Consider the following 27,500-nt stretch of genomic DNA (forward strand, 5'->3'; position numbering starts at 1 on the left):
CATTCTTATAAGCACCCCTATTCTAAAGAGTGCCCCTATTGTAGATAACTGCCCCTACTGAAGTCACTGACGTCAACTAGATAAACTCCTGACCGTTCACCGTACAGTTCATGTATATATTTACTGTTAAAATGAACAATTATTTTAAAAGTAACTGAACTTTTAACCATTTCTAACTGTTACAGTTCCTGTTATTGTTAGATACATTTGGTTGTTTCTCAAAAAATTAAATAAGCGCCCTGTCCCGAATAAGCGCCCTCCCTTGAGGTGCCAAAATAAAATAAGCGCCCCGGGCGCTAAATCGAATCATTACGGTAAACCTACTACTTACGATGTTTTTGACGATTTTTCGAAGCAGATTTCCGACAATTTTACGAAGATTTCCGAAGATTTTTAAAATGTTGTCAGAAGGTCGTACGAATGATTACGAACATTTCCCGAACTTTTCCGGAAATGTCCGAAGTTTCCCGAAGATTGCCGAAGAAGATCCGAAGATTTTTCGACTTAATATCGATAAATTTGGCTCATTGAGCATTGAAACACGGCAAACTCTGCGAGCTGATTGGTCAAAAAGGATATCACACATGTGTGGATATCATTTTTATCCACACATGTGTGATACCATTTTTCTTGATTTGCTACCACCCGCTATACCACTGCAGTTTATATAATAAAGTTGCTTACATTAGTAACAACTTAAAGAATTATTTAAAATGAGTTTAAGAAATATATAACCATTTACATTTTTCGATGTTTAAACTTTAAACTTATAGTAAGTCAATTTATGTAATGTTTGGCTGTCACGAGGAAATGAGGTAAGGTCTCTTCTTCCTACTTATCAGTATATATTTTTTTCGTTTGTTCAGGTAAGCCTCGACGTCAATGGCGAAATCAAGACTGGATTCTCTCTTGCCAAACTTCATGACGCCGGGACCGCATTACTGCTTGTCAGCGGTGTACTCTACTACTGGTTCCAGACCATTATTAGCTACCACGTGGTCAAAGTTGGCCTCAATTCCAAGTGCATGTTCGTCTTTAGACTTGCTGTGTCCTGCACCATGACTTTCACTGGAGTTGGATATCCGTTCTTTAAATGGTTTTCAGACACGATGTTCAGCGGAAATACGGCACAATGGCGCCCAAGCGACGGTGGATACACTTTGCACGTGATTAACAGCGCGGGGGAATGGGTCGCATGTTTGTGTCTGGCAATCTACGCTGCGTCGTTTTATAAAGAGTTCCAAACGTTTTCCATTGAAGTTTGCGGTGTTAAAAACAATGAATTAATCAAAGATCTCTTCGAGATATCGACTTTTTTTGCATGAAGTTAGTATGAGTAGAAGGTTTATCCTGGGCATTGTTGTTCGAACATATCATGGAAGAATTCAAACGTCTTTCAGTTCAAGCTTTTTTTTTTATTTTCGCGGAGTAAATGCTGTACTTGTCAGTCGCGACGGCTGGGTGCTTTGCGACTCATATACTTTGGCTTGGTTAAAAAAGGTAAACTTTGACGTTTGCCTTTAACATGTTTAATCGAAATAGTTGTTTCCTTTCGAGTTAGAAAGATTTCTACTCGGCTTAATGCAGAAAAATAACGCCTGATCGCAGGAAAGGTTACGCACGACAGAGTTACCTTTTGTCTCGTCACGCAATCTTAACCCCACATTGAGAGTTAAATTTTCGTTTGGATATTACCAAAAGCCGCTTCTCCTCGTTATTCTTTACCTTACGGCTACACATCCCATTTCTAACGACTACATTTCCAGCAAAACAGTTGCTGTTTATTTTTCTAATGGCGATGTATTAACTTCTGAACGGAAGAAACGTTTAACGTTTACTGCTTCCACCGGAAGTAATTTCACAACAGGCTACAAAACCGACACTTAAAAGAAGACCAGCAACTGCAAGTCTACAATGTACAAGACCAGTTTTCTGTTTTAAAGAAATGCCGCACGAAGTTGGACTGTTTAATTACTAGTAATTATTAGAAACATAAAGCCGAAACTTAACACGCAATCAGATTCTGTGCGTGCTAAACTGTTTATAAATCTTAATATGCTAATATATTATCACACCCTAGATCACTATATAAGCCTGAACTCCGTATTATAGTTTTAACTTGATAATGATGACATGGCGTCATCGAAACGTTGTTCTATTTTCCTATCGCTTATTTTACTTCTCAAATGTTTCACAAAACATTTTGTTATTCGAAAGCTACAAAAACACTTATAAATTTAATGATGTTGCAATTAGCGAAGCGCACTAATGACGTCACAGAATTTGACCCCCGGTGTGAGTCAAAATTCGGACAAACAAACCGCTCTGTAAGAGCAATGTATGGTTGGCGGGCACTTTGGAGGCATATTTAGCGATTGTTTCACAAAACCATGGCCAGATTGGCTCGGACTTCGGAAAGCCTTACCTGTGCAACGTAGAAAGCTCAAACCGTGGTTTGAAACAAAAGGTTTGTCAAACAGAGCGATTATTCTGATTATTCAATAAATGTGTAAAATGTTTTACTCTCAGTTATTGAATGGATTATAAAGGCCCGATTTGCTGCCGGGATTTGCTGAAAGAAAACATTTATTTTTATGAGAAATGCAAAGCGTTTACACTGTTCTTAGCATAATATTTTCGCCCTCTATCTATCATGTGTCGAAACAGATCGGATGGCCGGCGATCAGTGCCGTCAAATTCGGGAAGAATTCTGAACTTCTTGCAACCGACGATCTTTCCGGTGCCTAAATGAAGCAAACATACAAGTGCTATCCTTCGCAATTATATAATTCGATAGTAATTCACTATCCGCCGCTTAAATTTCTCGGCAGCCTGAATAATTTTGCCGAGTGGAAATCAAGGTGTCATTACCGGATCTTCGACTAATAAATTCAATTTTGGGCCATTTTTTGGATACCTTCAATCTGTTTTTCACTTACTAAAGCAAAAATGTTTGAAATCTATCATTTTTCGAGCCTTTCGAGAATCTCGGCCTCAAATTGTGCCTTTCTCGCCCTTTTTTTCTTGTCAAGAATGCGTCCCCTCCATACAAAGCCTTTGCCAAAACTAAAATTGTTGTCCGACTCACGACTCACTGTGGTGAAATCTATTTTTAGTAATAGTGCGCTTTGCTAGATGATGTTGCAATTCTAAATTGTGCAACTCATCAGAAATAATCAATTGTCATGAAATGAGTTCCTTTTGGTTAACTATTAGCAACGTTTAAGTGTGTTCGTGCGGGTAATGTTTGACCTCCTGACCTCTTTCAGTGCTTTGGCTAAATTAAAGGCACGGCGCCGCACAGTAAAATCTTTAGAAAAGCAGTCACTTGAGAAACACACAAGTCGTGTTTGCGTTAGTCACGGAGTGAACGTGACATGAATTTCCTTTTGCACGTCATCTTTTGCTTATTAAAACCACATGCCTAGCCGGAAAAATGCCTGCTTAGCATGCAAATATTTATTTTGTTCCGAATGTTCAATAAAATAACCCAAACCAGTTCATTTAAAAGAAAGCCAAATCAAGCCAAAATAAAGAGTAGACTATAAAGGCTATCCCATTGTGTTTCTCCGTTTAGCGTCTTCCGACAAGCTTTTGGTAATTCCCCTGACGCAATGACGTGAATCCCGTGCTTTGACACATTCTTGCTGAGCTTGCAACTTACGTTTCGATAACGTTTCGATTCTCAAAATACCGTAAACTCAAAACAAAAATTGGGATATCCAGAAAATAAGTCGTTGTTTTGCAATATTTAACACGTTCCGGGTAAATTGTACGACTACACACTTGTAAATTAGGAGTTGTGGCACAAACCGTGACAACTCGCTCGGCTCGCCCAGGCTCGCCTCGCTCCTTGTCACAATTTGTGTCCACAACTCCTAATTTACAAGTGTGCGCGGAACGCAAGACGCCTTTCTTACCCCACTCGCGAAACGAGTTGCAAAAAAGGCGTTGGCGGCACCTCTAACGGCCCGCAGCAACAGAGAGCGCCACCTGTGTGCTAGATTTATTTTTCAATTGAACAAATATTTTTCTTTAGTATATGCAACAGATGGCTGCCGCAAGATATTCGTCAGAAGTTTTGCAAGCTATGATGGAGGAAAACCTCCGTGAATTTCAAAGAAACCCCCAAAGAAATTTGTCTTTTTTATTGGAACACAACGATTTTAACGAATGGCTCCGTGTATGGAAAATGAACATACCGGAAGCTAACGAAAACAACAAAGATCTTTACATTTTTGCAAGAAAAGACAAGAAAAAGTTTTATGATCTTTTAGTAAGCGAAATTGATGACTTACGAAGCTTAAAAGCAAGCTTTGGACTTGAAGTTAAATTTTCGATACAAAGAGACGGAGTTACGCAACACATGAACCACTATTTCAGTGAAAGAGAACCGCACGTGTTTTCTAAAAACACCAAAGAAGAAATCGAAAAAGAGTTTGTCAGATTTATCGAAAAAGCAAAGGGAGAAATTGAGGCTTGGTCAGAGAAGGGCTCGGGGTGGAAAATTGAAAGAATAGAAATGGCGTATATCAATGTCGCGCGTTATCAGCCATTGAGAGGGGGGAGTTATCTGCCTTTACCACCAAAATTGGCAAACAAAAAAGCAGTTATTAACGTGCAAAACAGGGATAACGAATGTTTGAAATGGGCTTTGAGAGCTGCATTATTTCCGCCAAGAGATGGGAAAAATCCGCAAAGAACAAGCAGATACCCAGTTGACGACGGAATAAACTACAATGGAATCGATTTTCCAACGCCTCTAAAGCAGATTGACAGGCTTGAGGCGAAAAACAACAACCTTGCAATAAATGTGTTTGGATGGGAAGACGACTGTGTGATACCTCTCAGAACAAGCAAAAAAGAAAATAGCATTTCCCGTATAAACCTTATGTTAATTGAGTCAGGATTAATTCAGCACTACTGTTTTATAAAAAGAGTAAGCGCATTGCTCTACGATCAGACTAAATCACACAACAAAAAACACTTTTGCATGATGTGCTTGACCGGTTTTACAAGAGCAGACTTGCTCGAAAAGCACGAAGAAAACTGCAATGGAGTTAACGGCAGGCCAACAAGAATCGAAATGCCGGAAGAGGGGAAAAACACTCTTTCTTTTAAAAACTATCAAAAACAAATGAAAGCGCCTTTTGTAATTTACGCCGACTTTGAGGCATTGTTAAGAAAGATGCAAGGATGTAAACGCGAAACGCCCGAGGACCGCCAGAAGAGGAAAGATAAAGGAGAAGAACTAGAAGACTTGAAGAAAAAAAGCTACACAGAAAAGACAGAACAGCACGAAGCATGTGGATTTGCTTACACAGTTGTAAGGAGCGACGGCAAACACGAAAAACCTTACGTTTACAGGGGTGAAAACGCCGTTGAAGTGTTTTTGAACTGCCTTTTAAGTGAAGAGAAAAAAATAAGATTTGAATTGTCAAAGCAAAAACCCCTTGTGATGACTTCGGAAGACTGGGAAAAATTCAAAAATGCAACCGATTGCCACATTTGCGAAAAAACGCTGATGAAACAAAACTTTTTAGACTCGTTGCCGGTTTGGATTGGGTATTATGGTGAACTTAATTACTTTGGGCAGCTTCACAAAAAATGTTATTACAGCACGAAAAAAGCGGAGCAAAGCCTTGGTACCGAACACCACTATGAGCTAAAAAAGCTGACACAAAACACACACATAGTGGCCGCAAAAAACCAAAAAAAATGTTTGAAGTGCCACAAGCCGCTTATCCAGCCGAACTACAAAGATGTGGTAAAGGACCACTGCCACATAACAGGGAAGTTTCGAGGAGCCGCGCACAACATTTGTAACTTGATGATGAGAATAAATCCAAAAAATGTCCAAATACCAGTTGTATTTCACAACCTAAGGGGCTATGATGCGCACCATTTAATGCAGGCAATGTCAAAGATTTCAAAAGAGGCACAGAAAGAGGTAAAATGTGTCGCAAACAACATGGAAAAATACATCACATTTTCATTTGGCGGACTGCGTTTTATTGACAGCTTAAACTTTCTTCAAGGAAGTCTTGATTCACTTGTAACAGCGACACCGAAGGAGTCATTAAATATAACAAAATCTATTTCAACACAGTCTGATGAAAGTTTTGAACTTCTTTGCAAAAAGGGAATCTATCCTTACGAATACATGGACTCATGGGAAAGATTTAGCGAAACAAGTTTGCCTGAAAAAGAAAAGTTTTACAGCAAACTTAATGATGAGAACATAACGGATGAAGAGTACAAACACGCGCAAAACGTGTGGGAAACCTTTGGCTGCCAGACCCTGGGCGACTACCACGATTTGTACGTTAAGACAGACGTTTCTCTGTTGGCTGACGTTTTTGAAAACTTCCGAAAAATCTGTCTTGAGAAGTACGGGTTAGATCCCGCGAATTATTACACGACGCCAGGCCTTTCTTGGGACGCACTTTTGAAAAAGACAGGCGTGGAGCTTGAGTTACTTACGGACTATGAAATGCATCTTTTTGTTGAAAGGGGATTAAGAGGCGGAATTTCGATGGTAAGCAAGAGATATGCAAAGGCGAACAACCCTTATGTTGAGGGATTTGACCCGAGCCAGCCAAAAAAATACATAATTTACCTCGATGCGAATAACCTTTACGGGTGGGCAATGAGCAAGCCGCTCCCAAAAAGTGGTTTTAGATGGAAAAAGGTTATGCCGACAGAAAAAGAAATAATGACGAAAAAAGAGTTTGCAAAAGCTGGATGGATTTTAGAGGTGGACTTAGAATACCCGAAAGAGCTGCATGACGCCCACAACAGCTATCCATTAGCACCAGAGAAAAAGAAAATAAACAAAGAAATGTTTTCGCCTTACCAAAACAAAACAATAAAAAATCTTGATTTGCACCCGCCAGACACCGAAAAGCTTGTTTTAACTCTTGAAGACAAAACCAATTACGTCGTGCATTACCGAAACTTGCAGTTTTATCTAAAACAGGGAATGAAACTCAAAAAAGTGCACAGGGTCTTAGAGTTTGAACAAGAGGCGTGGATGGAGCCGTACATCCGGATGAACACAGAATTCCGAAAAGAAGCGAAAAGCGTCTTTGAAAAGAACTTTTACAAGCTAATGAATAACTCAGTTTTTGGAAAAACAATGGAAAACTTGAGAAACCGTGTAGACATAAGAATAGTGCGCAGCGACGAAAAAAAGAAAATAAGAAAATTAGTTGCAAGCCCATTGTATTCAAGGCATGTGATGTTTTCAAACGATCTGGTTGGAATAGACATGCGAAAAAGTAAGCTTTTTCTTAATAAACCGGTCTACACAGGCATGACCATCCTTGACGTAAGCAAGCTATGCATGTATGACTTCTTTTACAACCATCTGAAAAAGGAGTACGGAGAGCGTTGCGAGCTTTTGTATACAGACACAGACAGCCTTTTGCTTGAGATAGAAACAGAAGACGTTTACGCGGACATGGCAAAAAACATTGACAAGTACGACACAAGCGACTACCCAAAAGAGCATTCACTTCATTCAAACGAAAACAAAAAGGTGTTGGGAAAAATGAAAGACGAATGCGCAGGAAAACTAATTTCAGAGTGTGTTTGTTTGAGGCCAAAAATGTATTCAATAATGACAGAAGACAAAAAAAATATAAAAAAAGCAAAGGGGGTAAAAGAGTGTGTGACAAAGAATAAAATAGATCATGAAAACTTCAAAGATACACTTTTTCAAAACAAGGAAAGCTTTCACGAAATGCACATGCTAAGAAGCTATGCCCACGAGATGTATTCAATAGTGGTAAACAAAAAATCGCTGTCCCCCTTTGACTCAAAGCGATGGATATGTGAAGACGGAATACATACAAATGCTTACGGGTATAAGTTTTGCGAAACAGAACGTTTATAGCTTTTCTGAGCCCAAGGGGCTCAAGCACTAAGTGCTTGGTGGTAACTGTGTATTTGGAGGAATAACAAGCAATTCTTCACGCACGAAGCCGCGCTTTGGACCATCGTGCAAGTAATAAAGCACTGGCTGATTAGGTTTAGTAACAGACCTTTCAATGCTGTAGACTTTTAATGACCAAATCGGATCTGTAGCCCTTTTTACGCCGCCTTCCAGCTCGCCAGGTTGGTAGAGAAAGCGCACATTAACGAGAGAGGGGAGTTTTTTTTCTTTCTTGCCAACAGGCCTTGTATATTTTGAGGACGGTTTGGACGAAACAGCCTTTTCTTTGATTGCAGTAGCAGGTTTTTTTCCAGTAAGACTGGTTACTTCGTTGTTCAGAGCGGCAACAACTTCGGGTAGCCTTTTTACCCACGCTGTCGACCGCTGGCCAGATGGCAGGGTCATCTCGACACCGTACTGATAGCCAAACAGGCGCCCTGCCAGTGTTTGATTAAAACGTTCAACAATAGCTTGATCTCTGTGAATGTTAACACGCCCGCGTCTAATATAGGTTTTGTGATTTTCCATTTCTTTGGTAACAGCTCCCATGAATTCGCGACCAGGGTCAACTTGAAGCATCTGTGGCCATTTTAGTGCACTTCGCCTGTAAATTGTCTGAAAACCTTTTGCAACCTCAGTTGAATCTTTGGAGGTCAAAGGCTCGGCCTCTTTGAATCGGCTGGCAACGTCAACAACAGTCAGCGCGTATTTGTAAACTTTTCGCCCTCGCGGCAGTTTGTCGTGTGGCAGAAAAAGAAGGTCCGCCTGGTGGACCGCGTTTGGAGAAGAAACATCGAATTTTGGGCGAGGAACGTATCGTGGTGCCGGAAGGTAGATCTGCCAAAGGGCCTGCTTAACTAGCCACTTTTTTGCGGCATCTTCGGAAACCTTGGCAGCCTCGGCTAATTTTTTTATCGCAGCAATTCCCTTCCAATAGCCCTGGGGGCTATAGTAGACTTTTGAGATCTTTGCATCCATGCGTATACAAGAAAAAAAAGAAACGTTTAAAGAAACCGAAAGGCAGCGTACCCAAGAGCAAGAGCGCCTGCGCCAACAAACATCAGTTCACCTTGTTTCTGCTGCTCGCTTGGCTGATAAAAATCAGAGAACTTGGGTTCTTTCGGAGGAATCATTTGTTTGTCAGGATGTGCCTGGTTGTAGAGTTTGAAAGCGTAGTCTGTGTTCGTAAAGTTTTGTTTCGCTTGCTGTTTGATCTCATTGTTGGTTTCGATCCAGTCGAGAAGCTTCGTGCGGTCGCGAGAGTACTTCGCGTAAGCTGCCTGGTAAGCCTCGAGAGCTTTGTCGTGTCTTTCTTTTTCTTTCAAAGCGGCGTCATCTCCGCCACCCAAAGCTCGAGCAAGATAGTTGCCGCCAATGAAAGCAGCAGCGTTCAAGATAGCTCCGCCAGCCATAATCGCTACGCTGGCCATTGTGTGTATTTGTTCTTATATTATGAGAATTTTTTTTTAATTGGTGGGAAGAATTTTCTGGTCTTCTAGATATTGTTTAAGGGCAAGACTGCCTGTCATGACAGCCGTGAACTTTATATAGTTCATAAAACTGCTGCTTGGGTCGGATGTGAAGTTTTCTTTTACAACTTTTTTGGCAGCCCAGCCGATTCCGGCGGCGAGACCTGTAATGGTGGCGGCATCCATGAGCGTTTTCACGAGCTTGTTGTCGGACATGGCGGTTCAGTATAAAATAATAAAAAATATTCAATTGAAAAATTTTTTTGTTTATTCTTCACCGTTTTGCGAAGCAAAGTTTGCAACTTCTTCACCAGATTCAACTTCTTTTGTTTTTTTTATACCTCTTTTAAAAATTGTATCCTCATCCTTTTGCACCCGAATAGTGGTTTTAACGCAAGTTTTGGAAAATTCAAACCAAAGTAATGCAATACCAGCCATAGCTGCACCTTTAACAAGGCTGTCAAGAATAAAACCAAGGGACATTGTCGGTATAATAAATGAAAAATAAATGTTCAAAAGAAATTTTTTAATCCATCGGACGGATTCCTCTTTGTTTGCGAGGTCTAATGGCATTTTGGATTGTCGAAGGCGTGTCCGAAGAACGCGTTGCAACCCTTCCAATACTTTCTGCTGTAACTGGTGTGTCATCAGTTATAAGAGTTGGCGGAGCTTTAAATGTTGGACTTCTTTTTTCGTTGACAAAGGCTTTGATGTCTTCGCGTTTGACATAAGTTGTAACGATTGCACCGCCGATACCAAGCAAAGATATCCATTGATTTGTGGTGAGACCGCTTGATTGCGGCTGAGCCTCGGGCGGAGCTGGTTCCGTTACGGCCGGTGGTGTTACATTTCGCTTTGCAGCAGCAGATTTCTTTTCCTTTTCTTTTGCAATTATTGCAGCAGCCTCGACAGCAGCTTTTTTCTGTGCTTCACGAGCCTGTTTTGTTTTTTCAGCTGCAAGCTTGCCAGCAGCCACTCGCTTTGGATTTTTGGCAGGCTTTGTTGCTGGAGTTGTTGAAGTAACTTGTTTCTGTTCTTCTTGAGCGATCGGAGTTTGTGATTCACGTTGTTCGAGCTCAGCCATTATATAATGAGACAAAAATAATATTTAAATGAAAAATGCTCAGCAAACTTTTTTGGTCAGCAATTTTTAAGCATTGTTCAGTAATTACTTAGCATTTTCTTAGCATTGCTCAGAAAAATCTTCAGTAGTTAGTGTTTCAGCGCCATGGCGCTGGGACTCAAGAGTCCCTTTGGTTTGCAACTTTGTCAATTCGTTTAAATCAATGTGCTTTGTTGTGATGAGCGCAGCATTTGCAACGGCAAGAAATCGGCCGCATTTCAAAGCCAGACCGCCTGCCAAAGTGGACAGCTCTTTACTGATAATGTAGTCGTTTTTGAGTTCCTTCTGATAATCATTGACGTCCTTGATATTTACGGCCATACCAACGACTTTAGTTACAAGAAAAATAAAGCTGTCGATCAAGCTGTCGGTTGTTTTGGATCCAACGTATGCCTCATATCTCTTTAAGTACTTTTCAACTTCTTTATCTGTCAAGCGCTTCACCTGCTCGTGTGTCAGTTGCACACCGATTGCTTCTTTGGCTTTTCCTGTTGAAACAAGGATTGCAAGCTGTTCACGCAAAGCAGGAATGTCAGGGCCTTGAATGAGTGCCATAGCGCTTTCTGTACTTTCTGGTTCAGCTCCTAGCAGTTCCATTACGGAAGCTAATTCTTGTTCACTTGCAGCGCCCTTGACGCTCTCGGGAGGAGAAGTTGCGAACGGGTCAGCCATTTATTACTCTAAAAAATATGTTCAATAAGAAAATTTTGTGCCGTAAGGGGGGCGATGAGAAATGACAAGATGCGAAAACTTATTTTTTTTTAGCTTTAAAATGATTTCTTTGTAATCCTCATGGGCAAGTTCGCCAGCGTAATCCTCAAAGATTGCCTTCGTGGTCTTGGCAGAGGGGGTGTAAAAGAAAACGATTGCCGCAACATTTTCGCGGAATGAGGATGTTATGCTTGTCAATTTTTGAGTTAACACCCATATGCTCAAGCCTGCGTGGCGAGCAGAGAAAGCAAGATTCACCAACTCCCCTGTTCTTCCTTTTACATCTTTCGAAGCAGCACAGTCGTCGAGGATGATAAGCGTGTTCGTACCCTCAAAAAGAAATCTTGAAAGCCTTAACCAAGATTCCACCTCGTGCTGCTCGCAAATGAAAACAAAAAATCGAATATCTTCCTCAGCAAAGCGATAATAAGTCTTGTTGTGCGCGAACGTCGGGCAGATGAGCACGATGTAGTCAAACTTGCCTCGGAAAGGGCCACAAAGCTGATTGACCACGTATCTTGTTTTTCCTGAGTTTGTTGGTCCCACAATGAGGGCGTTGAAGGGTATATTGGCAGGATCCATCTTCGTTCGTATATGTACCTAAGGTACACTTTTTCAAAGAAAAAATTATAAAAGCACAGATTCTAACTGCCTGCCAATTATATTCATTTGGGCGTCGCTGATTACGTAAATGTGGCAGTTCAAATTACCTGAGCCGCTTGCTTTCCTCTCTAGCTCAAGCTGGACACCGTCCTTTGTGTTCACAAGGCGCGTGCCGCTTCCGTGCATCGAGTGGTCAGCCATGGAACGCAGATCAATAAGAAGGCCAAACTTGTCTTCTGTGTAAAACTTTTGCATAGTCATGTGCTGCGTTTTATTTTTTTCTTTCATGTAGAATCTTTTAACTTCTCCCCAAATGTCCATTCCTTCGATGCCGTTGTTGTACAGCATGTTTGGCGAGCCGTTGACAGTGATGCTTACTTTTGTAAGGTCCGGGTTAATGTACTTTTCCGAGCTCCTTGCACCTTTGTTATATTGCTCAATAAATAGGAGCAAGATACCTTTCATGGACCTCCTCTGCGGGTTGACCCTTAGATTCAGACGTGTGTCGGAGCCTTTTGCAAAAGTCGTCACTTTATCACGCTGGATGTGGTCGTAAGCGAACTCTTTGCCGCCCGAATAAGCGCTGAACGCTTCATCTGCAATTTCCTCGCTTCTTATCATCTCGTACTCCAGCTGGATGTTTGTCAACTTGTATTTTAGTTTTGTTGTATCTGAGCCTCTGACCACATGTTCGGCTGCCGCGAGCTTCAGTTCGAACACAAGATCGTTGTATAGTGCCTGAGGATAAAATGCCCCATGGTCAGTTAAAATCTGGTGATCCAGTCGGATGCGGTATTTATTTCCATATATCTCATTCAGCTTTTTTTCTGCGTCCACACCTGAAGTTTTCTTATCGCCAGCATTTGAGCGAATTTTGTTGAGGTCCTCGCTCTGAATGCCCTCTGGCACCCTGTCGTCGCGCTCCTCCTGCGAAAGGAAAAAATCCTCAAATATTTTGTAGATGTCATAGCCCACCGTGTCCTGCACGACGGTGCCTTCGTACTTTACAACAAACTTGTCGACCAGAGCTCGGCTGACGTTGTCAACCAGAAAGTTGTTGGCATGGCCTCCGCTCAAGTCGATGTTGAAGCGCAGCGCCAGCGAGCCAGGCACAATGACCTCGTTTTCGTTCAGCTTGGGCACTGAAACATACAACGTTTCCTCTGGATTGGCTTCTGTGCGGTCAAAAGTGATTCGTTTTACCGCGCGCTCGGCTTTCAGTGCGCCGAGTATTTTCTCTGTGCGTCCCGGTCGAAGGTTTTCTTGAACAGCAGCCATCTCTCGATTGGTTTTATTGTTAAATTGAAAAGTTTAATTTGAAAATATATATATATAAATTAAGCGATGGCAACAGGTGGTGGTGATTTTGGATTCGAGGACCCTGATTTTGACCAAGATCTTGACCACAACAGTGATAACGATGATGAAGAGGAACAAGAGGTCGACACAACCCGACCATTTCAGCCCGGGGAGGCATCCACACCCTACCATGGGGGTGAACAACATGAAATGCAAACGATGCAGCACGAACAGAGCGGGCTGCCAGACACATCCTACGAAGAAACACCTTTGCTTGACAGTGCGCAATCAATGAGCGAAAAAGCATGGAAGTCTCTAAAAGGGGTGTTTCCAGAAAGCTCATCAACAAATCTTGAAGCTTCTTACAGTCTAAAGGGCAGATTACAAGTAAAAATGGCCGGAGCTGGTAAAAAATTATATGACCTTTTCACCACCAAAAGGGGTACAGGTGGTAAACAACAGCTAAATCCAAGTCTTACAAAAGAAATCAGGAAAGAACTTGGACCAATGGCACAAGAACTTATTGAGAAAGAAAATGAAGAAATACGAGAAACCAATAGAAGATTAAGAGAATCTGAAATCCAAGTTCAAGAGCGCCAAAAAATCGCATCAGAAAAAGAAAAAGCCATCGAAGAAGTAGAAAAAAAAAGAATAAAAATCGAGCGAAATAACGCCATTATTGATCAACTTGGGTCAGCTGTTGAAAATAAATCAGAAGTAGAAAGACTTAAGCTATTAAATAAAAATCTTGAAGCTGATGTAAAAAACTCAGAAAAAGAAGTTGCTGCTCTTGAAAAACTGGCAAAAGATAAGGCAAAAGAACAAAAAAAAGCCGACCAACTAAGGGCAGTCCTCGCTGCCCAAGAGAGCAAAAGAAACACTTTGGAAGAAAATCTCAACAACACAAAAGGGTTGGATGATTTAAAAGAAAAAGAAGCCGAGATAAAACAACAAAACGAGCAAGATCAAGCTGTTATAGAGGATGAGAATGCATCCCCCACTGACAAACAAGCCGCGAAAGAAAGAGTTGCGGAAAGAACCGAGGAGCTCGGGCGTTTGCAAACGCAGATTGCAGAAAGAGAAAGGGCGCTTCCACTTCGTGAGAGGATCAAAGAGATCTTCAAAAAATATGGCGTGACAGTAACAGCAATACTTCTTGCTGCTGGTGTCACGATTGGTTCTGTTATTGGAACAATTACAAACGCGTTGAAGGCAACCGGCAAAGCGTTGGGGAAAGGCCTAAGTGATATTGGCTCAAAGGTAGCATCAGCTCTGCCTGGTCTCATTGGCTCGATTGCGAAATTTCTTTTCAAAACCGCTGGTCAAGTAATTGGATTTCTTGCAGAGCACACCTGGCTGCTTATCCTTGCTGTGGTTGCTTTTCTTGTTGAAAAATACATCAAAAAGAGACGTTAACGCATAAGGGTGTAGAGCAAAGCTGCTGCTCCAACCGCGCCAACAGCGACAGTTGCTTTGTTTATTTCGTGTGAATCATTGGCTACGGCCTTCGTAGCTTTAGCGCTTTGCGCGTTGCTAGCTGGTGTTTCAGCAGCGCTTGCGGCGGGTGCCTGATTTTTTTTTGCTGTGGCGCTCTTGTGTATAGGATTTGAAGGGTGGCTGTTTGGTGGGTTGATTTTTGATTTTCCTCCGGCCATCAGTTTAAGAGCTGCTTTTTTTGTAGCTTTATTAACCTCATCATTCACTCCTAATTTCATCCCAACAACAGCCTGCTTAAGCTGGTTATTGTAGCCAACAACGCTTTCTGTGTTTATCACCATTCGAGCGGGCATAAGCCAGGCACCTGGGCAGACTGCAAGGTTAAGCCGAACCTTAGCCTGGTCGATGGCGAGTTGGTATCTTTGGACCGACTTTGCCAGATCAGGTTGCCTTATAGCGTCTTCAACCAACACGAGGAACTCACTTTGCGCTTCCTTTGCACGGCCGCCTGTTCCAAGTATGCTACTTCGAACGTTGACCTGCGAACCCAGAATACAGTAGACAAAAGCCTCTATCGACTGGTTTACTCTCGACAAACCTGCCTGAGTAAGCCCTTCAGTGCCGTTAGGACAAAACCAGTCTGCCTGTGCATATGCAGCGTCGTCTGGCTCGATGTATTGAATCAAGTTACCTTTGCTTGCAGTTCCACCTTCATCCGAAAATTTATCGTAATCGGGGTATTTTGCTCCAGTTTTGTTTGGTCCAATGTTAGTAATCCAGATATAAACGTTACCAAGTCCGTGGTTTGCGCCTGTCGTGAAACGGAAATCGCTTGACGGGTCGACACCGAACTCAGCGCATATTCTTTTGTAAGAAGCCACGTCGTACTTGTTGTCAAACTGGCTAAACGTTGGGTCGCCAGGCAAGGCGCTTACGCTCTGAATCCCCCCCATCTGAAACAATATTCGCCTTATCGTGAAATAAACGTGAAAAAGGTAAAAATTTCGCACAATCGGTGGCAAGCTGAGAGCTGAGTGCTCTTCATCGAAAATATCTCGACTTATACCGCAGCCTGTTGTCGCGCACCATACCGCAAAGTTAAGTTGCTGTGGCCAATAGGCCATATTTTGGCTAGCAAGCCACCTTTTTGACTCTTTTCCTGATGTATGCTTCAGTTTTGTTTTTTGAAAAATCTCTCTTAATTTCGTTGTGAAATATTGGTCTGGTGTGACGTAGATGTTTATTTGGCTGTTAAATATTTTTTTCAAACTTGGTGCGGCTTCGTGAAATCCAACAGCTGGAATTGGCAAAGATGAGCCTTTTGCGCCGCTTGGTGACAGCTGTTGTGGAAAACCGCCTGAAATTTGATTCACCCCCAGTGCTTTTTTCATCTCTGGGCTCCAATATTTGCTGTCAGAGCCAAAAACATTTATCAAATGGCCTTGCCCTGCCTTGTAATAAATGTCTGCCGTTGCTGTGTGGTTGTACGCGAACTCAACCTGTGCAACAAATTTTGTTCGGTCAGCGTTTGGATATTTTGCAAGAAAAGGTTTCCATGCATTGTCTTTTGCCGCTTTAGAAATTGTAGTTGCTTCTGGGGTTTTCATCCACTTCATAAAACCTCTTGTTTTTGCATCCATGGTCCTCTTTTATATTAAACATTTTTTATTTTTATTTAATATAAAAATGGTTGTGCTGACTGTTACCACAAAAGAAAATCCGAACACTGTTTATTTTGACCAGCCTATTCCAAAACCAAGCTATATCCGGCTTTTAAGTTGTTCTCTTTACAACAGCTGGAATAGTTTGGAAAAGGATGGAATAGTTTTTTATAAACAAGTGAACAAGGAAGAGAAGGCGCGTTATATACGGCAAGGAAACTTCTCACTCGATGACATTGGGAGTATTTTTGAAAAAGGATTTCCAGAGAAAAACATGTTTTCTGTAACAAAAGGCATTGCAGGTCGTTCATTGATAATAAAAGCAAAAGAGCCCAATTTAAAAGCTTTTGGACTGAATGAAAGTCTTATTAAGTTCTTTAATTTGCCTGGGTTTGAGAATTACGCAAGTATTGAAAAGGAATTTTTTGAAACAATTGAGGTAAATAATGTTTCAAATCCTAAAAATTACTTCATCAACTGTGACCTTATCGACAAGCAACAAAGCTTGCTAAATGGTAAGCCATCAAGCCTTTTAGCGTTTTTTGACATACGTGGAAAACCGTATGAAAAAGTTTATTACCAAAATACACATTTTAACGTCTTGCGCGACGTTTCTGCTGAAGAAAATGTATCATCTCTGACTCTTTGGATTAGAGATGAGAATGGAAAGCCATTCGATTTTAACGGCACAAATCTTACATATGAGTTGGAATTGAATTAAATTAAATACAAAAATAACTTTTATGTATACGAGACCATGTCATCTGCTAATGTGCTCCCGAGTGCCCCTGCTTATGGTGATCGCGAAGAAACACAACTTTATCCAAGCCTCCCAACAAATGCCGAGAATTTTCGGCTGACTGAAATAAGTAAAATTGAAAAAGAAATATCCGCTGAGGCTGAGCATTACAGGCTTGTGTTAAAAAAATATAAAAAAGTCCGGAAAGTTATTCACTATTCCGTGGTCTGTCTTGGCGCCGTGACGGCAGCTCTGTCTTCTGGAGCTGTTGCCACTTCACTTACTGGTGTTGGAATTGTTATCGGCGTTCCTGTTGCAGCAGTAGCAGGTATATCTGGCGCAGCTTCCACTGGCCTGTCAGTTATCAACAAAAAGCTTGAACGTAAAGTTAATAAGCACTCAAGAATCCTCGCTCTGGCTGTTGCAAAACATGACTCGATAAACAGCTCTGTCTCACAAGCTCTGAATGATAATCTTGTTTCTGACAAAGAGTTTCAACTGATCACACGAGAAATGCAAAAATATCGCCAACTTAAAGATACTTTACGCTCAAACTTTGCAAAAAAACAAACAAATTCACTCCAGCCAGACATCGGAAAAATTCGGGAAGAAATCAAGAGAGAAGAACGCAAAAGATTGGAAAAAAAACTTCTCGAAAGTGCCACCGACATTTCGAAATAAAATTTCAGTCCAATAAAACATTTTTTCATTTTATAAAAGAATGATTGTCTGCGCTCATCTTGTCGTTTACTTTGTGATGGAAGCATTGTCGTTCGAGTTGCAAAAAAATGTTCGAGACATCACAAGAGAGGTTGTTGTTTGCCTGAACGAGGCAAAATAAAAGGTTAAAGCGTGCTTAAAGTGACTTTCAGCCGAGTCGAAATCAGAAAAAAAACAAACACTTGATTTAATCCCCACAGTCAAGGGCTTGTCTGAACAATGCATGCAAATTTTTTTTGTGTGTGTGGGTGAATGTCCCACAGCGTCAGACTTATGCAAAATCAACAGCTTTTTAATGATATAATAAGCAATCAATAAACATTACAAGTGTGTTAAGTAAAATAATTTTATTCAGTTGCTAAGTTAAATGTTCGTTGACAACGGCGGACATCTATGGCCGCGGTATCCAAGGTAAATTGTTCGTTGACAACGGCGGACATTCATGGCCACGGTATCCAAGGTAAATTGTTCCTTGACAACGGCGGACATCTATGGCCACGGTATCCAAGGTACATTGTTCCTTGACAACGGCAGACATCTCATGGCCGCGCGGCGTCTGTCCTTTGATGACTTGACAAGTTTTTTGTCAAGTTTGTGAACTTAGCAAGTTTTTGTCAATTCGGGTTACGCGTAACCCATTGGCATTCCAATGTGATGACGTGTTTAGGCTTTAACTTGGCCGATTTTTGTCAAGTTTGAGAACTTGGCTGATTTTGGTCAATTCGGGTTACGCGTAACCGATTGCATTCCAAAGTGATGACGTGTTTTGGCTTGTAACTTGGCAAATCTTGGTCAAGTTTGGCAAACGCTTTAGTTGTATTAGGCTATCGTTTGACATCTACAAATGATTCATGTCGATAAACTGAGTTAAATCTTCTTAATTTTGATCGAAAAATGTTTGAAAAACGTCTACAAGCATCCGATATACTTAACCTTGCGACCAAACTTCACGACCAAGCATCTGATTGTTGTCCGTAATTGCTAAGGTTTCGCGAAGCGAAGGCACGAATAGCTGATGTAAAATATTATAATCAGATCCTAGTTTGTCGTTTCCAAATGATTCATGTCCGTAAGCTGCGTCTTTGCTTCTTTTTTCGATTAAAAAGGTTTGATAAACGTCTCCATACATCGGCCATAATTGTTTGTGTAATACAAAAAAGCTTATGTGAATAATATATAGTTATAATTTTAACTGTGATTGGTCACAAAAGACGTCATTACATCGGGAAATAACCTATTAACTAAAAATAGTAATGACGCCTGGTGAATAAAATTACCGTGATCTTATATTGTTCTTTTATGTGCTAGAAAGTTCTTAGCTCAATATTTCACGGTATATTTACATGTTAGTCAAATTAAATATTGTTGTTGAATAAATCATAGCTCTCAAAAAACACATACAAAGAGTTTAAGTTGTTTTCAGGCTAAAAATATTCAAGATGAAAAAAAAAACAATTAGATTACGTCAAGGGGGTTTCCCACGTAATTGACACAGGGTAAACAATGACTTCCTGTGTTACTCAATAATTTATGCACTCACCGGAGCGTGCAAGTTTTGTTTAGCTTGTTAAAACGTTTGCGACAACACTGCTGTCTAGTTTTTTTAATTTTTCAATCAGCTCGTCTGTTAAAAAGATTGTTATTTGTTTTTCATTTTCTTTAGTTTTTTTGTAGGTTGTAAACGCTTTTCCACGAGATCTTTTCAAGTTTTTCTTTACATTCAAGTTAATTTCTCCAGTTCTCCCTCTTCCCATCTTCGTTTACTCAATAAGAGCATTTGTTCAATAGGAATTATTTCTGGCACAGCAATTAAAGGTTGGTTGTAATTTAATACAATGGCGCCATACAACGATTGGTACACTGTCGGGTCCGGCGAATCTGCTTCAGGAAGTTAGGAATGTGAAAGCCACTCACATTTTCCTCCTTTTTTTACCATTTCCACGCCTGCTTTCCCGATTTTTTTGTTAGTTTTAACCATGCTTTGCATAACGATTGCAGCTTTCTTTTTCTTAAGTTTTCTGGGATTAAACGTCTTTTTTTGCAACTAGTTTCGCGAGGGGGGTAAGAAAGGCGTCTTGCGTTCCGCGCACACTTGTAAATTAGGAGTTGTGGACACAAATTGTGACAAGGAGCGAGGCGAGCCTGGGCGAGCCGAGCGAGTTGTCACGGTTTGTGCCACAACTCCTAATTTACAAGTGTGTCGACTTGTACTCGCTCCGAGCCAAACGCTTGAGTAACACAACAGTAAATATTTCACACAAACAGAGCGCAGAGTTTTCAAACTGAAACTAGGTAAATGATTATTTATAGCTACAAGCGAGAGATCGCGTGACATGGGTCTGACGTAGTGGTAGTTTTAAATAGCTTGGACATGTCCAAGCGGTCTTTGTTTTCGCTATGTGATTTTAGGTTAAATTAAGCCCCTAAAGACTTGTACTAGTAAAAATTGCGTTCTTAATCGTTTTAAACTTCGCAGCCTTCGAGCGCTGAACCCCTTACATTCTTAATTGGTTATGTGACGTAAGATTTGGGCTACTCACGTTTTTTATTCTTATATTTGACAAGTCACGTTTTTTTTACAAGAACGGAAGTGCTGAAGCACAGCTATAGAGTGACACTTTACAAGTCACGCGCTTTGATCACCCACAGCGAAAAGTATTCCCTTGAGAAATTAAAACAGTCCCTTGAGAGTTAACAAGAATGCAATCCCTTCCGGTTCAGATTTTGGCCCAGGTAAACGCTATTCTACTTTTTTTGCTTGTAAACAAGCAAAAAAAGTCGAAAAAAGGGGCAAGGACGGGGGCTACACGCAGATAACATTAAAAAAAGACGAGGATGACGATACAATACAACAATAACACCTGTAACACCAAAATGATGACTTCAAAGATGGAAAAGAACTTAAGATAAAAATGAATAAATTATATAATATACGACAAATTACGCGCGCATGATAAGTTTAAACTACAGCAACAGTTTGGCGACACACATAAAGCGGGTATACAGTCGAACCCCGTTATTTCGAACCGTCAGGGAAAACCAAAAATTGTTCAAAATGGTGGGAGTTTTAAATAGCCGATAGTAAATGACTGAAGGGCAAATTCAAGAGATATGGGTTTTAGTTCGAAATAACGGGGAGTTCGAAATAACCGAGTTCGAATTAGCTGTACAGTATGGGGCCCAGTTTTCGGCCACTTCAGACGTAAACTTGTATTTCTTTCCTCAGAATAATCAAAGAAACGTACAATTTCTCACAGAGCTAGCTTCATCATTCAGCTTTTTGGTGTAACGCTATCGACCGGTCAATAATTAATTTGCCCGAGCAATAATAAAAATAAAAGCTCCATTTGTGGGCCCAGTTCTCGGCCAACAAAAAGTGTGTGCTCAATTTTCTGTATGAAAAAGCTCAATTAATTTTTACAGTCATAAATCACTCTGTAAACTTCTTTATGTTAAGTTGATTCCAGATCATTTTTATGAGGCTTTGTTTTACCTTAGAAAAGAAGGTTTTTAACGCGCCTAGTTGCTTGCCTATGTTAGGTGTTGTAGAAATAATAGATAAGACAAGAGTTAAAACATTTCTTTCTTTCATTCTAGCAACAGCAGATGAAATTATATTAAAAACCAAAGCGCTATGCTGTGATAGCGAGCAGGGTGGCCGAGAATAGGCAAATACGCAAAAGTCGCACGAAAAAATTCAAAGTCCGGTTCAACGAAAAGTTAATTATTCTACGTTTCACATGCCACAAATAAGCTCGTTTGGTATGGTCTTTCAGATATAATTCGAATTTAACTACATCCATGAATTTTGAGCTTTCTATAGCGAGTTGGAGGATCACTCTCAAGATAATTAGAGCACAAGAATCAGTCTATCGTTTGAAGAAATAACTTTTTTAATACAAATGAGGCATGAAAAACGCGTTGAACACAAAGTGGCCGTGAACTGGACCCGGCGAAGAACTGGGCCCCACAAAGTACTGTAGGAAAAAGGAGAACTTTAATAAACATTTTCTACGGCATTACTATTCAATATATAACTCCAAAGTTTCTCAATCCTTGTTTTATCACACATTTAGATATCCATCAAACACATACCTGAAAATCTCTGTTTTTCTGTTAATACTGAAAAAGTGTTCAAACTTCTCCGTGCGGCTTGTTTAATTTTGTGTATTCAAGGAGAGTTTATGACAGCGAAGTCAATTTTGGGTTAACTTGAGCCGTTTTATATTTAAGACGCTAACCAAAAAAACTGATAGTGTAACTTTTCTTGAAATTAAAAGGCTTTTGGCGGAAACAAACTGCATCATGTCCCTCAAGATAACAATAAGCGAAAGAATGAAAGAAATCGATTTTTCTAACCCCTGCAACTCATGATCAATGCTCAGTTTCTTCCGACGGCGTTCATAAAAGAGAACGGAAAGCTAGAAGTCATACATTACCACTGAAAACCATAGAAAAAATTTTTACCACCAACATTGAGAAAAACAGTTAAAAGTTGTGGCCATTTATTTCGAAATTGAACCTACACCGTTTCGAGCAAATGGCAAAGCCATTCCTGGATTCTGGTGATCAGGGCGAATGGCACCCTTTCCGTCGCTTTCCGTAAACTTTTTGACTAGTTGAGTGCATAACGTGTGTGTACTTTCTGTTTCACACCAAAAAGGCCTGTTCTACACTCTTCTCCGTCCAGGGAACTTCATGTAGTCAAACATGTACTCACCCTGGGTGGTGTGGTGTCAGGATGTTTCTTATCGTGGACATCGAGGGTAATTATGAATCATTAAATAAAAAGTGTGATAGGGTGTTAGGGTGTTTTAAAAATTGAATACAGAAGAGAATTGCACTAACAAAGGATTCAGGCATGTCAATATTTGGTGTTAAAAGCATTGAATGCGGGAAAACAAACTCACACTGACAAATGCTCAGCCATGGTGACTTTTTCGCGGTCCGTTCATCTGTTGCCAGTACTGTGGCCTCTTTGGATCTGTGTAACCATCTTCACTCCATACATCATAGCCGTGTCGTTGAACCATGTGTACCCGTTTTTGCCAAGCATCAGTCAGACGGCAAAGTATGGGCACGAACCAGAGGGGTCAATCTTCGGTTTAATGATGGCCTTCGTGGCGTTGTTTGGTTTCATGTGCTTATTCTCTCGCTATCTTCTGCTTGATGCAGTGGTACAGCACAGTTTGAAGCAAGATGATCTACAAAAGGTTATGAAGTTAAACAAGGTTGCTTTAGCGTTTGGGATTTCGTGCCTCTTTGGTGTTCTTGTAGTGGCGAACATTCAATCTTCTTTGCGTGAGGTACGTTAAGTTGGTCATTCCCTGCGCATATGTGTGGTAGATATATATTAAGGCCCTGCTATCTAGGACAAAAAGTACGAGATAGCGAGTCATTTACTAGAGTTTTTTCAGTCATTTACAAGACTTTTACCCGTTAGCTCGAACTTGGTTACCTCGAACTGTGAAATCGAGCTCGGCTGTACTACATTAGAGAGCAGTGTTTGTTACGTAAATTTTGTTAGTTCCGTTCAGTTCTCTTTGAATTCTATAATTTTACAGCAATTTTCTACAGAGTATTTACCTATTCAAGCGTGATAAAATCAAACCTATTTTTCTTTCTTGTTTTCAATGTGCACGTTCGTTATTTCAAAGCCCCGTTGCTGTATCCCGAACAAGTATTCATTTTCCTTTAGAGTTCGACATACTGGGACCCTTCTGTATTTCCTTTCACTTTTTAATGTTTTCCTTCTTTTTTCTGACACCTTTTACGTTCCTTGTTCTCTGTTTAATTTGTTATCTTAAACGTTGAGTTGAAATGTTCTAAGCGGCTTTTTTTGATAGGAACTTAAATGAGGTCTACTATGGTACCATTCATGTTGTCAAATTATATATTGAGCAAAAAGTTGTTGCAATTAGGCAAAAAGCGATTGAGCAAAAGCTATAACAAAAGCTTTATAATTCGCGCTATTCATTTGTAAATATTTTCCAAACTTAATGAGATAAAGATTTTTTCAGTTCCGAACCCGGAAATACGCACGGCTCTCTTAGGCGTGAAACTGGCTAAGAACATGTATGAGATGTATTCCGTCTTATCGATACGTAAAAACATTATTTTATGCTGCATTTTTCGCAATTCAAACAACTTTATACCATTATTCCGTCAAGAGAATAAATGTTTGTAATTATCTTTGCTAAGTTAGAATTTAAGAGAAATTTCTAACATTCGAAGGTCTGCGATGAACTAGAATGTTTTTTTATAGCTCAAAATCGCATGTCAGTGTGCCAGTAAGTTTAAAAGTAGCTTTAAGCCTGAAAATTTCACTTTTCCTTCCTCACTTCATATTCAACGTTTGAAGAAGTGTCATTTGCAGTTCATTTGCTAAGCATTGTACTGGAAATGTACCATGACTACTGTTGTTTTCATAGAAGCTTGTTTAGAACATGTTATCGCAAACTCAAAAGCGCATTAAAAGGTCGCTATTGTGACGAATATGTTTCTCGGTAAAAAGGATTCTCCATTTGACTTGAAACATTTCTTTCAATCTTTTGTTATCGTAAAACTAGATGTATAGGTGTTTTGCACCTGCTTTTAGAGCAAATCCTTCGAAAAAGAAATACGCTGAAGGTAAAAAGGGCGTGAAAAGTAATATCATTAAAATTTCCTTTATTTGCTCTTACATAATTCAAACTTAGTTGTCGATAGTGTTGACTACCACTTGAGTGAATCAAAATCACCATTAAACACCATGTTTCTTGATGATGTTTTTTCCTTGGTTTAAAAAAGATAAAAAAAAAAGATCCTGAACGACAGCAGGGCAACGCCACAGCATATGCAATTTTTCAAGTTTGGCAGTGTAGGCCAAAAATGTTAGGTACAGGGTGAAAAAAGCGTTGGCGAGCGGAGCAATGTTTAAAAAGTCCAACCGGCTAAGTTAACAAGTGGGAGGTCTAGCTTTGTGTTCCTTACTGCAAAATGTGTTCAGATGTTCCTTTTCATCGTGAACAAGTCTACCATTATAATGGAGAACTTATTATGTACTTTTCATTTCTCAAGCCGATCGATTGTCCAGTTCTAGAATCGATTTAAGAAAAATATATACAGTCGAAGCTCTCGTAAGCGGACACCCTCGGAACGCGAAAAAAGTGTCCGCAACTGGAGCTGGCCACTTACAAGAATGGTTCTCGTAAGCGGCCACTAGAAGTGTAGGGTATAGATGGCCGCTTACGGGAGCTTGCCCAGCTAACAATAACCGGACGGACGTGGATGACGACATAACAAGCACTGAAACATTGTACTGTAGTTACTGTACAATCATTGTGACGAACAACGATGTGAAGTTGATTGTTAAAAACAAGATATAGAGGCTGTTAACAGGATTTTCTTTTGGGTGTCCGCTTACGGAAGCTTAAAAACAAAGAAAAGGTCTAAGTCGCAATCTCTAAAAGTGTCCGCGGCCGCTTACGGGAATGTCCGCTTACGAGAATGTAAAAATACAGAGTTTGTATGGGAGTTAAAACGGGGTTTCAACCAAGGCGGCCGTAAGTAGAGCTGACCGCTTACGAGAGTGTCCGTTAAGAGAACTTCGACTGTACCTTCCTTATTATATAGGAAAAAACGCTCCTCTAAATTAAGGTCTTTGAAATAAACGCGACTTACATTAACCCTTTAGATCCTAACAACGCATATGTGCGTGGAAAATACCAGCAGTAATTAAAAAAATCTGCAGCTTTCACATAACTGGACACATGATAGTAATGAGCCCTCGTTATGGCAAAGTGATAATTTTCGAAGCTTTAAAAGCCAACTAACTGACTACAGCTCCAGATTTCCGTTGTATATGGTTGTTTGTTCTGCAGCAAATCCGAAAATGCCCGTTTTCTACTTCATGGGACAACAACAAAAAACGCACATCTTTGTCTCCAATTTTTTTTAATGAAAAAATAATTCCGAATCCAAAAGTGTACATTTGCAGCAAACTTCAAACCTATTTCTTTCCGTTCACTATGAAAACTTCTCATCAATCTTTCAACAGACTGAGCAATTACCATTCGATTAGAGCAATGCTTGCAAACCTGTAATTTCCTTATTGGTGACCGAAAGGAATGACTGGGTAATACAGCCGTTTCGGCGTAATGCAAGTCCACTCACCTCTATTTCATACATTTTTTATAAGTGTCGAGCCACCCAATCCTACCAACAAAATACTACACCGAACGCATTCTTTGGAAGTCAAAAGTTGTCCAAATTGCCTTGGCAGGTCTCGGAATCCATCCACAGAACGGCCAGAGAGACAACTTAACTCATGAACCACCAAGCTTCGATACAAATGTTTCTGGCGTTCCAATCATCGTCAAATCATCTCTCACCTCTGGTTTCTTTCAGAAGTTTGCCTCTACCCAGCATTCTAGCTTAATGATGCCAGCCTGGGGGCTTCTGTAGTGGAAAATGACTCGAAAAAAACACTTATAAACGACATATTCGCTAGATTCGAGCCCGTATGCTCGCTTACCAAGAAAGCAACGGCTAAGTGCTGACGTCACAATGAAAATTTGAGCCCTCAGTGTTTTGAAACAGCACACATTTTTACTTGAGCTTCTTATATGCAATCACGAAATTCGACAGATTAGCTTAAGCCCAGAAAACTGCTTTAAAAATACCAGAACCTTAGGATTCTAAGGGTTAACGCGAATTGGAGATAAAATTTCTTTAAATAAAGGAAATTAACACGAGGGACGGGGCAATTTTTCAAAATGAAGAAAATTTAGCCGATTTTCGATGTCTCGATATTTTGGCTGCCTTACCGCTTTTCTGAAGCAAGAATAAACTGGAAATATTGCAGATGACATATCTTTAAGGCTTTTACATTGTAAAAGAATGAAAAATAATGTACAGAGGAGAGAAGGATAATGTTTCCTAGTTTCTATATGTGTTCGGACAGTATCCAGTATTTGGAATGGAATTAAGGTCTTTGAAATTAACGCTCCACTTAAATAATGTCGCAGAAATTAACGCTTACAAAAAATAACGCGACTTAAGGTGGCTGATAACGGTTTTATCATTTTCCATTCCTTATACTTTGATAGGTCATTACTACAATTCTATGGTATGAAACAAATGATCAATCATTAACGCGAATTTTGATAAATCGTGTTACCGGTAACTTCATGGAGTGTTTATTTCCTATTTTAAGGAATATATTACGACTTTAAACTTAGAACGTCAATTTATGGAATGTTTGGCTGTCACAAGGAAATGATGTGGTGTGGCCTATCTTCCTCCTTATCAGTTTGTATTTTTTTTTCCTTTTTTTTAGGCTAGCCTCGACGTCAATGGTGAAATCAAAACTGGATTCTCTCTTGCCAAACTTCATGACGCCGGGACCGCACTACTGCTTGTCAGCGGAGTACTCTACTACTGGTTCCAGACCATTATTACCTATCACGCGGTCAAAGTTGGCCTCAATTCCAAGTGCATGTTCGTCTTTCGACTTGCTGTGTCCTGCACCATGACTTTCACTGGAGTTGGATATCCCTTCTTTAAATGGTTTTCAGACAAGATGTTCAGTGGAAATACGGCACAATGGCATCCAAGCGACGGTGGATACGCCTTGCACGTGATTAACAGCGCGGGGGAATGGGTCGCATGTTTGTGTCTGGCAATCTACGCTGCGTCGTTTTATAAAGAGTTTCAAACGTTTTCCATTGAAGTTTGCGGTGTCAAAAACAATGAACTGAAAAGGGGCAAGGATGGGGGCTACACGCAGATAACATTAAGGAAAAATGAAGATGATGATTAA

General features: G+C 40.3%; 2 protein-coding genes across 2 annotated transcripts in view; one reads left to right on the forward strand and one right to left on the reverse strand.

Annotated features, from left to right (window-relative positions):
- LOC144655081 (DNA damage-regulated autophagy modulator protein 1-like) overlaps positions 1-1,325 on the forward strand; it is a 6,935-nt gene extending 5,610 nt beyond the window's left edge. The window contains exon 2 of the mRNA XM_078515300.1: positions 867-1,325. Coding sequence (XP_078371426.1) covers positions 867-1,325 — 459 coding nt within the window. The remainder of the gene's footprint in view (positions 1-866) is intronic.
- The window catches only part of LOC144653540 (dual 3',5'-cyclic-AMP and -GMP phosphodiesterase 11-like), a 260,413-nt gene that overhangs the window by 65,947 nt on the left and 166,966 nt on the right, over positions 1-27,500 (reverse strand). The gene's annotated exons all lie outside the window — the stretch shown is intronic.

This window comes from Oculina patagonica, chromosome 5 (assembly GCF_052425735.1).
Source record: "Oculina patagonica isolate OP01 chromosome 5, crgOcupat, whole genome shotgun sequence".
NCBI lineage: Eukaryota > Metazoa > Cnidaria > Anthozoa > Scleractinia > Oculinidae > Oculina > Oculina patagonica.